This window comes from Halichoerus grypus, chromosome 9 (assembly GCF_964656455.1).
Source record: "Halichoerus grypus chromosome 9, mHalGry1.hap1.1, whole genome shotgun sequence".
NCBI lineage: Eukaryota > Metazoa > Chordata > Mammalia > Carnivora > Phocidae > Halichoerus > Halichoerus grypus.
In genome coordinates, this window is record NC_135720.1 from 130,004,355 (window position 1) to 130,015,587 (window position 11,233).

At 46.9% G+C, this 11,233-nt stretch overlaps 1 protein-coding gene across 1 annotated transcript; it reads left to right on the top strand.

Moving 5' to 3' along the window:
* Positions 1-1,566: 1,566 nt before the first annotated feature.
* On the top strand, positions 1,567-10,281 carry EDN1 (endothelin 1). The gene is made up of 6 exons (XM_036071801.2): positions 1,567-1,628; positions 3,827-3,891; positions 5,451-5,619; positions 6,999-7,157; positions 7,312-7,425; positions 8,999-10,281. The coding sequence occupies exons 1-6, from the start codon at positions 1,573-1,575 to the stop codon at positions 9,099-9,101; spliced, it is 666 nt and encodes a 221-aa protein (XP_035927694.2). The 5' UTR covers positions 1,567-1,572; the 3' UTR covers positions 9,102-10,281.
* Positions 10,282-11,233: the final 952 nt, after the last annotated feature.

Here is an 11,233-nt window from a genome sequence, read left to right on the forward strand (position 1 = left end):
TCTTGCAAAACAGCATGATGGGACCTCTGTACTCTGCACCGTGCAGACTGAAAATGTCAAACAGGCAACACTATTATGACTGAACCAAGTCTAGGGACGTGGAAAGCGTCACCGTGCCTATACTAAACTAGTTTCCCATTCTTTGGGCTATCATCAAGCAACCTAACGGCTGTTCTTTTAGCTGAGCTAAATGCAACATCTCACGCCAGATTTATTGGCTTGGCAAAGCTGCAAATGTTATTACGCAAAAGTTGAGAAAGAGCAAAGCTGAGGAGTGCTAAAAACAGTACACTTTGCTACTGTGTAGTATCTGCATTTGGGGCTCAGGGTGTTTTATTTATAGATATCTATTAATACATAGTAAGAGATACAGAAAGAAATACATAAAAAATAGCTTTATCAAATAGTTTCCAGTATTCAAGTGTAACATCAAAAGCAAGAACAGCAATAGCAAACTGTTCTATTGAAGAAAAAAAAAAGCCATGTTCTTAAGTCTTCTCTCCCTACCCTTTCCTTTCCTCTCTGAGGTCTGTGGCTACAAAGAGCCCACACCCTCCTAGATCTTGGAGGGGTGGGGTGCGGGCTGGGGAGGGAGGTGGGATGTCCCCATGTATTACTTTGCCCGGCTTTTTTAACCTCCACCTCTCCTACCTCCCTGTCTAGCCATGCTGGAAGTGGAGGAAAGGTGGGAGCACAGAGCTTGTAAAACTGGTTTGTTGGGCTTCTTCCTCCCTCTCTTGCTTCTTGGGAAAATATCTTGCTGGGCAGCTGCCTGGCAGTACCGAGCTGCCTTTTTTGAGCTTGAGAGGGGCTTCCCCTTCCTCTGGCAGAAGGAAAGGGGGCCGCACCCCGAGGTGGAGATGGAGAGAAGGACAGAAAAGGCAGATCCCACTGCTCCCCGCAAGACACACAGAGAAGGGGAGGACCACCTGCCATACACATGCCCATAGGCATCTTGGAAACTCAGGATTCAGAGATGGGGGCGAGACTGCACTTGGAACAGTGGGATTCACCCAGATCTGAAACCCTGTGCATTTACTTTACAGAGTCCTAGAAGGCCTGGGGTCAGGGGTGGGGGCGGATCACTGCCCACTTTTTGTATTCGCGTGCACAGGATGACACACACAGGAGAGGAGGGGAGACTGTGGGAAGGCGTGTGGGCAGCTTCATTTCGCTTCACGTCTCCACCTGATTGCTGGGCGCTTCTGGCCCTGCGGGGGCAGCCTCAGGCATGTGGGAGTGGTGGGGAGGGGGGCTTGCCTGCTGGAGGGTAACCCAGGCTCGACCTGGAGAGACTGGGAAGGGCGGGGGGGGGGGTCATTTCCGGGGAGGAGCTTAGGACAGGTTGGTCCTGACTGTGACCAGGGTTTTGTCAAAGTTGCCAGGAAGTTACAGAGGGGGTGAGCGGGATCCCAGGCCGCGTCTCCCTCACTGGGCAGGGGGGTTGGGGGGGAGCTTGGAGCCTGTGAATGGGACATCAGTTCTTCTCCGCTCTCCCTGTGCTCCCTCTGTGGGGAGGAGGTCGGGACACACCAGCCAGAGCTGAGGTGGGCAAAGCTGGCTGCCAGCGTGATGTCGCCCCGTTCTAGGGTGAGCTGTGCCCTCCCCAGCCCCCAGGGCTGGCTGAGGTAAGCCTATGAAGAGGCAGAAGGCCCAGGCAGAGTCCCCCGGGGCCTGGGTGGAGGCCTCTCTGGTGTGGGTGTGGGAGGGAGGGTTCCTACCTCTCCTTCAGCTCCAGCTCTTGTTACAGTGGCTCTTTCAGGGAACAGATCTCCTTCTGCACCTGATTCCGCTACTGTTACTGTCTCCCCAGGGGGGACTTCCAGGGAGGTCCAGGGAGCCCAGGGTGCCCAGGTCCACAGCTTTCGTGCTGGGATGAAATCTGTCCTTTTGATTCTAGAGGTGAGGGGTAGGCAGGGAGGAGGAGGAAGAAATGGTTGGAGGGGATCCTCCTGAGTATTGGAAATGGGTCCACATTTGAATACCCCTCCCTTGCCCACCCTGGGGGAGGGGACTGGAGTTAAACAAGGTGAGGAAATGCTGGAAGCATCTATTCGATGGTGTCCCCGGGTGCTAGATGTAGACCCACCTTTCTCCTGTGCTGGGAGGGTGCTCTAAACTTCTCGCCTCGGCCTTACCCAATGCCCGGCAAGAACTTCAGTAGAGCATGGGAGCTCTGGGAGCCCTGGTTTTCCCACCTGGAAAATGAGGCTACTGGAAAAAGCCAATGTCTTAGATTATGTTTCACTTTATATGGTTACAGCACGTTCAACTCCACAGTGGCTGCCCCGTGGGTACTTGAGGGGTATTTCAAGGGCAAACAGACAGAAATTGCTTTGAAAATGTAAACGCACTATTAAATGTGAGGTATTACCTGATCTAATTCAGCATGGCCATTTCCTCCTTCCCAACACCGCCTGCATGCACTTCATATCCACCTAACCCTGTACGAGAACACCCCTTTGCCCTAAATAAAGAACCCGAGGGGGGAGAACGATTCAGAAAAGATGTCCCTGCACAGGGAGTAAGTGAATGTTCTGAGGGGCACCCCTTTCTCACGGGAGGAGGCGCCGCGCGGTCCTTCCTGTTCCTCGGCCCCCATCTCAGGCTGCGTTCCCTCTGTATGGGGCCGCCAGGGCTTTGAGTGTTTGTGCTCAGAAAACATCAGCCCCTGTAGCTCTTCATCTCCCCCTGGCGTTCCTCTCCCGATATTTCTCAACATTGGTGCTATTGAAGGCGGGGGGCGTTCCGGGAAGGGGAAAGAGGGTGAGCACAGAAAAAAAAGTTTATAGGGGTTTCTACTCAGTGATATCGAAAGCACTGGGTATGTGCCTGAAAGGGCTCTATTTTTCTTTTAAACGTCCTTTCCTTGCCATTCCTTCACCGATCTTTTTCACTGTGCACGCAAGGAACTTTAGCAAAAAAGACTTGGGGGAGGGGGCTTGGTGTAAGGGACAAGTACCTCGATCTGCCAAAATCAGTTGACCCCCAGTGGGAGCGGGGGAGTGAAGAGGGAGAGAGTTCCCCTGTTTGATCAACACTAAGAAATCGGAGACATAAAAGGAAAACGAAGGGAACAACAATAAAAAAAAAATCCCCGCGCACAACAATACAATCTATTTAAACTGTAGCTCATACTTTTCATACCAATGGTATGACTTTTCTGGAGTCCCTCTTCTGATTCTTGAACTCTGGGGCTGGCAGCTTGCAAAAGGGGAAGCAGACTCAAGCGCTGCACGGGCAGGTTTACCAAAGGTCTCTAATGGGTATTTTCTTGTTCTTAGCCCTGCCCCTGAATTGTCAGACGGCGGGCGTCTGCCTCTGAAGTTAGCAGTGATTTCCTTTAGAGCCTGGCCTTATCTCCGGCTGCACGTTGCCTGTTGGTGACTAATAACACAATAACATTGTCTGGGGCTGGAATAAAGTTGGAGCTGTTTACCCCCACTCTATAGGGGTTCAATATAAAAAGGCGGCGGAGAGCTGTCCAAGTCAGACGCGCTTCTGCAGCGGCGCTGGGGCGAGCGCGCAGAGGGTCCTCGGTCCGGTCGGCGCCGCTGTCCCCGCGTGCGTCCGCAGACCGCTCCCAGCTGTCCCCCGCACGCCACCGCCGCGTGCGTCCGCAGACCGCTCCCACTGCCGGCCCTCCTGGCAGAAAACTTCTTTTTTCTCTCCGTTAAAGAGCACTTAGGCTGAAGGCTCACTTCGAGATCTGAATAACCAGAAGCGCTTTGAGGGACCCGAAGCTATTATTTTTCTTCGTCTTCTTTTGGGTTCAGTTGGCAGGGGAGGACTTTGATCCCCCCCACACTTTTTTTTTTTTTTCCAGAATGGATTATTTCCCCATGATTTTCTCTCTGCTGTTTGTGGCTTTCCAAGGAGCTCCAGAAGCAGGTAGGCACGGCGACTTGTAAACCTCTGAACGTTAATGTCTTCTTGTCCACCTTAATGTTTTTCTTGCTTCTGTTTTCCCCTTCTTTTATGACTGCAGCTTAGATAGCAAGTGTCTGGGAATTATTGCTCAAAGCTACTTAAGTTTTCTAGTGGGGAAAAATAATTCCTCTATTGAAAACAATTGCTCCTATAGCATTAAAATAACTTATTGTTATAAGTATATAGTGTATTTCCTTGGCTTTTAAAAATATAACTCAAGAAAAGTAAAGACAAGATATAATTTAGCCAAATGTATATTTGCAACATATGTGTTCGCACAGGTGATAGGACATATAAGGACTTATATATCTTATTTAAATACCGTTTTAATAGTGTGTGAATGTGTAAAATATTTAAACATTTCAGCTTGAAGCCAAGGAATTTTATTCAAGTCATTCAAGCAATATATGAGCACTAAAATCACCTGCAGAACAGTCTGTTGAATAACCCTCGGGCGGTTTCAGGGTGAAGCAGATGTTTTCTTTAAAATTTGTCATTATTGACTTTAGGCTTCTTTTGGCAGGTTTTTGGCACCCAAAACAGTGTGAGGTCTATTTTCAGTTTTATTCACCTGTTGTGGGAGGGAAACTAAGATAAATCTTGGCTGCCTGAGGATTTAGATAGTGCATGTATATCTGCCCATTTCCCCCCTCTTAGGGTCAATGCCCTTTTTTGTGTGTGGCTTTTCATGACCCTGACTAAAGAGAAAAGATGTCAAGGGAATGAAAATCCTGGAATGTGTCTGATCATTTGAAATGTACAAAATTGGGCAGATAAGCCTCATGGCTAACTTGTCAGTAAGAAGAGGCCATGCTGCAGTGGGGAAGGGGGAGGCGGCGAGTCCCCCACACGCCATCCTCCTCCGGGGATCCTGAATTCAAAATCCACAGAACCTTAATTAGGTCCCGGAGCTGCTGCTCAGTCTCACCCTAGGTCAGTACTTTCTCTGGAGTTTACCATGTGCGATGAGTATTGTAGAGCTGGTTTCTCTTCTTTCTCTCCAGTCATCCCCCCAAAGCTCTTGAACCTCAGCTAATTTCAAGGACTATGTATCACCTGGGCTACCCCTGCCCTCCACCAGGTGTGAAGTGGTGGGTGCTCCCCTAAACTGCAGGGGGCAGTGGGTCCGAACCTAGGAAGAGGCAGGTGATTCATGTAGCTTTAGAGCTTTGGTCATCAGCCCACTTTACGCCACTGTCCTACGAAATTGGGCTGTCCTATTAAATTCCATGCAGAAGCCACCCCAGATTTCTAACAGGCAGCATGTCCATGCATTTCTCTGGGGGCTGGTCAGTGAGTCCCCTTTTCAGGTGGCTGTTCCTGCTGCACGTGTGTAATCTCCTTGAAAGTGGATAAGCCAGTGTGGGGTAAAGGTGAAGTCATGTTAAGGAGGGAAAAGATAAAGAGCCCTTTTTCCTCTGTGTTTCTTATTGAAGGCGGGCTGCAGGCTTCATGGGCTTTTATCTGCTCCGCTAGATCCCAGGGGACATGCCCTGCTGACCTGCTCTTTCTCTCCCCAGCGGTCTTGGGCGCGGAGCTCAGCACAGGCTTGGACAGTGGAGGCGAGAAATCCGCCGCCAGTGCACCCTGGCGGGCCCGCCGCTCCAAACGGTGCTCCTGCTCTTCCCTGATGGATAAAGAGTGCGTCTACTTCTGCCACCTCGACATCATCTGGGTCAACACCCCCGAGTGAGTCTCTAGAGGGCGTCGTCACTCTACCTCTGGCTTCTCCAGAGACTGGAGCCCGGGGATGCTCATTGCTTTGGAACGGGGGTGGGGGTGGGGGGGTTGGTGGGGGGGGGCTCCTGGTCTGGATTCTGAAGGTAGCACTTCTGATGACATGAAGGTGCCTCGGGGGTGGGGGTGGGGAGAGCGCCCCCCCACCCCATTCCTGAAAATACCAGGCAGGGTGGTTCTTTGAAACACAGGGGAGGGTCTTCTGAGTCCCCGTGGCTCAAAGACTCAGGACAGGAGAGTTGGAAAATGCTGATGGCAAGCAGGACTCTGTCACATATTTCTGAGGGGGGATTTTTTTTGGTGGGATCTGCTTGGGTTTAGGGAATAAACTGCCGAGGTCGGACATGGGTTAGTCTAACCCATCCTACTCCTGCTAGGCAGAAGGGATTGTAAAGAGTGATAATCAGTCCCTTCATATTACTTATAGAAAAGCACAGACCCAAATTGTGGACATCACTTGTCAAGAATGAGTCCAGGACAGAGCCAGACCTGGGACAGGGGTGTGTGACTCCTCTGTACTCTCCCCTTAGAAAAGCCCATTTCAAGACAGCAATAGAAACATGGTCTACAGATTTCTCTTCTGCTTCCAGAGCTGGAAGAAAGCAGGTTCTCCCCCTCCTTCACCCTGAAAACTGGCTCACCCATCAGACACAGTTGTAAACAAAAACACGGCACACAGTGTCCCGTACCGGGTGGCCAATTATGGTGAGGGATGCCCAAAATCCAAACAAAATCAAATCAAACAAAAACCACAATGAGCCTAATACTTAAAAGGTGATGCTACCAAGGTGAAGACTTTAGTCCTTTTAGGTGAGGCTCAGAAGGGACACTTTGGAATTTACCGGGAAGCCTTCTGGCGAAGTGTCCTTCTATTAGTCACCAGCTGCAGGAGACGTGCGAAGCTGGGGGTGAACCATGCGTGCCGTAGTAGATCTTACCCGACACCCCCCCCCCAACACTCAGGAGGCACTTTTGGCATTATCATATGACTTAAATTGAAAATAGATTTTCAAAATCATGCGAGTCATGGTTTTGCATCGAAGTCCCTCCCCCGCAGTAGCTGTTAAGTAGATGGAAAGTCAGAAAAGGAAGAAAATAGGAAACAGACACCAAAGCAGAGATGTCATAATCTTGGACAAAAACCAAAGCTGCTTGTGTGGAGAAGAAACTGAAATTTTTTAAGAATCCAAATGGAATTTCATTGAGTTAGAAAACTGGTTTTCTCCTGGCGAGGGTATACACACTCAGGGCCATTGATGGGCACGTAGAATGCATCATTTCAAAGACTATTAATTATGCTAATATCTTTTGTTCATCTTTTTTGATAATAGGCATATTGTTCCGTATGGACTTGGAAGCCCTTCTAGGTCCAAGCGATCCTTAAAGGATTTATTTGCCACAAAGGCAACAGACCACAGGAAGAGATGCCAATGTGCTAGCCAAAAAGACAAGAAGTGCTGGACTTTTTGCCAAGCGGGAAAAGAACTCAGGTGAGGTAGAAACCCTTTTGCTTTCAGTCAGTTTTATGGCCTCCTGATCTTCCTGCCATGATGTTGCCTTTTTGTTTAAGAGAAATTAACAGAGATTTTGTGAGAGCTGAAGATACCATTGCTGAAAAGTTTTGTCCTATCTGTATTTTAACAGGGACCAAGACAGTATGGAGAAGGGCTGGAATGACCATAAGAAAGGAAAAGACTGTTCTGAGTTTGGAGAAAAGTGTATTCATCAGCAGCTGGTGGCAGGAAGAAAAATAAGAAGGTAAGAGACTCCCAAGGACAGCTAGCCCCAGTCACCAGTGCTAATGGGTTGTTCCCCCAGGTACTCTCACCTTGATGGAGGAAAGGCTTAGAAGAAAAGAACAAAGATCTTCATAGTCAATAGATTAGAAAGAGCAAAGGAATCCCTCTCAAATATTTTTGAATGCAGACCTTGAATGCCCACTATACACTTGGATGATCTTAAGCACGTGCCACTCAGTCTAAAGTTAGATTTTCCCAACAAGATACATCTACAGACAACTTTGTCATTTGGTCATATCTAGTCCTTGCTTTTCCAAGTCAATGCATTTGCCGCTTTCCTTGAGAAATTAACAATCCTTTCCGGGAAAGGAGTTTTGATGTTTATTTTATATTACTTCATTCTATTTTTAAATCAAAGTGTCATGTATGATCAAGTTCTTCAAAAAGTAGCAGTTACTCCAATGGCCAAAGGGAAAAATAAAGTCATTAGGTAGGGATGGTGAGCATTAGAACATGCTGTTTGGGGGGTTTATTTATTTTTTTAAAATAGGGAAGTGCATTTGCTGGAGAGCCCATGTCATTCTGAAGAGCTCTCATCTCTTCTAGTCGGTCGTGAGCTGGGGCAGAGAAGGGACACACATTAGTCCACACTCTGGGGTTGTGATGGGCAGCTCTAGAGGGATGACCCTTCCAAATCCAAAACCTTTTGGAATTCACAAGAGGAAATCTGCACTTGGAGCTGTCATGTGTTCTACATTTCCCTCTCCTGGTCCATGGAAAGTTTTCCTAGAAATCCAGTGGCAAGGAGTTCTGTGATCAAAGTGTGTTGAGCCACAATGACATCTGCATTGTTTACTGCTGATGGGTGGGACATCCTCAGCTATCTGGGACGTCTCGTTGGCCATTGTTGTTTCCATATTTATAATGTCAGGCTCCCGATGGTCCCTCCAGATCATCAGGTTCCATAAGCTACAATTCCTTAACTGACTTGGAAATTATTATTATTTTTCTATTCGTTTTTGTTGTACCAACGATTAAATCACTATTACAGTTCAGTTTCTTTTTCCTGCCAAAAGAAAACATTAAACCTGCAAAAAATATAGATCTATATTTTGTAATTGCCATACACCATTTACTTTGGGCCTACCTGTACTCCTCATCTCTTTTTGTTCCTTTCCCACCAAGTCACCCTTAATTGCTTTTGTGATTAAGAAGACATCCATGGCTATTTGAGACCTACATGGAGGTAGTTTCTGTATAGAATCCCGTGGTGGTAGCTGCGATGGGGCAACAGAAGAAAAGAGAATATCTCTAGTTTACCTTAAAATTGTACTTTAAAATTGCATTGAATGCCCAATTCCCTTTAGATATGACCATGGCTCCTCTCCCCTTCCCCCCATGCCCAGCATAAAGGTGGGGGGGCTGCATTTTCACTTGAGTTTAACCAAGAGTAGCATACTGTTGCGGTCAGTGGGGAAAGTTCAGGAACCAGACTTAGATTTGTTTGTGCCGGATTCTAATTTTAGATGCCTCTTTTGCCTAGAAATTTTTTTTTTTTAATGACGTTTGTTTTCTCTTGTCTCGTTTAATAGGTTGGACCCCATCAGCAACCGCATCAAAACAGCTTTTCGTGTCGCAAAGCTGAAAGCGGAGCTCTACAGAGAGAAGCAAGTGACCCACAACCGAACACACTGATGGCAGGTCCCCGGGGCCCGTGGCCGGCCCGCCCGCAAGCCTTCCCCTCCGCGGAGGGAACCCTGTGGCTGATTCTGCACTCTCTCCCCACGGCTGGGATCAGAGCAAAAGCATCCTCCCTGCTTTGACCGTTTCTTGTTCCAGACTGGCAATGGACCAGTGCCCTCGCTCTAAACATTACAGTGAAGGTTAAGGAGTCCCCCAATCCATCTTCATTTGCTTCCATCAGTGATAACCGCTTTCGTCTCTCCTCGTTTGGGGTGACAATGGACCACTCAGAAAGCAGAGAGACACACAGTGACTTGTGAATTAGGGTGTCATCCTCCAGAGGGAGGACAGGAGATTCCATACATGGTGGAATTTCTGAAGAGGGTCCGAAGGGAGTGTTTGTGTCTCACTCAGGCGCCTGGCACATTTCAGGGAGAAACTCCAAAGTCCACGCAAAGATTTTCTAAGGAATGCACAAATTGAAAACACACTCGAAGGACACTCAAGTTAAAAAAAAAAAAAAAAAGAAAAAGACTTTTTTTTGCTTTTTAAATTCACAAAATGCAAAACTAAAAGAAACTGTTACTACTGTAAATCGGGATGGGTTTGATGAATCTGAGTCTACCTCACCTCTATTGCACTCTGGTAGAAGTACTTTCCCACCGTTAATTATCGTCCCTCTCCCCTGCCCCCCAGCTCGGCCCCCTCCTGCCATCCCCTCCCCCGGAACCCCCATAGTCAATCTTGGCCTCATAGATGTCTGGTCTACCATGTCAGTAGTAGATGTAACATTTTCATAGTAATCTACTAGCTCTGATTCATAAGAAAAAAGACCCTTGAATCAGAAGGTTCCCTTACCTTGATCCTTAGAAACAAAATGGTCTAGGGTTGTTTCTGAAAGATGTTGCAAAGTAAACATTTGGTTATGCTTTAAAGCAGTAAAATTATTTTCCTTTATGTAACTGGCCAATGGAAGAGGTTGGATTAAATTTTGATGTACTTATTTTTTTATAGATATTTATATTCAAAACAATTTATTCCTTATATTTACCATGTTAAATATACGTTTGGGCAGGCCATATTGGTCTATGTATTTTTTTAAAAATGTATTTCTGAATGAAATTGAGAAAATGCTTTGTTTTGCCTGTCAAGGTAACGACTTTAGAAAATAAATATTTTTCCCCCTACTGTACTGATTTCGAATCATTTCTGAAATTCCCAAGAAGTGGGCCAAAGTGCTAAGAATTATGAAGGGAAATGATTAAAGTTGTTTTTTTGGGTGGCAATAAGAAGGAAAATAGTCTTGGCTAACCACAAAAGAACTTGATCCAGATCTTAAAAGTTGCCCTTAGATTATATTAAGGTAAAAAAACAAAACAAAAACCCAGCTTTAATACCTCCATCGTTCCCTGGATAGCAGCCTTCTGCTTCCTCTTCTCCTCAAAAACTCTCCAGGGGCTTGCTTCATCCATTAACTTCGCTTAGGCTATGAGACAGGATCCCACAGTTAAAGCGGATGGGGTGGTGAGAGGTGCTTTCTCCTAATCAGCGGGCTGAAGGAAGAAGTGGCAAGATGACTCCCCAAAACGTACCTAATTATACACAGTTCCACATCAGAAAAATGCTTGGAGGAAACAGCCGGTTCAGAGCAAGTAAGCCCCCCTTCCCTAGCTTTTTAAATTTATTTATGGTTGTTTTTTTTTTCTTTTTTTTCTTTTTGGCTCAGATTTAGACTTTTGTTTATTAAGGAACACTAAGTGCTTTTGCTGCTCTGTGGGAGCCCAGGACTGCACACAGGCCAGTGGTGGTGGAGATACCGAATGCTGGGTCTGGGACATAGGCATTGTGCTGCATCCTCCTCTCCACTTTGCCTTGCTGGTCTTGCCAAACCATCCGGGAGACTGGTGTTTCGAATGGTTGTTACCAACAGAAGCCCAGAAGAGCTTGATGAGCTCTTAAGACTCTTCCCCTTCCTTTCCTAATAGGAAAGAATGCCTAGAATTCAACAAATATTAGCTCATGATGATCACTGTTGTCCAACAATTACACAACTAAGGGACATTGAATACCAGCCTTCAGGTGAGTGTAGTCAGTGTCCCAGGTAGAGTTTCTAGATAGATATTGACATTGTTTTTTATCTTCCA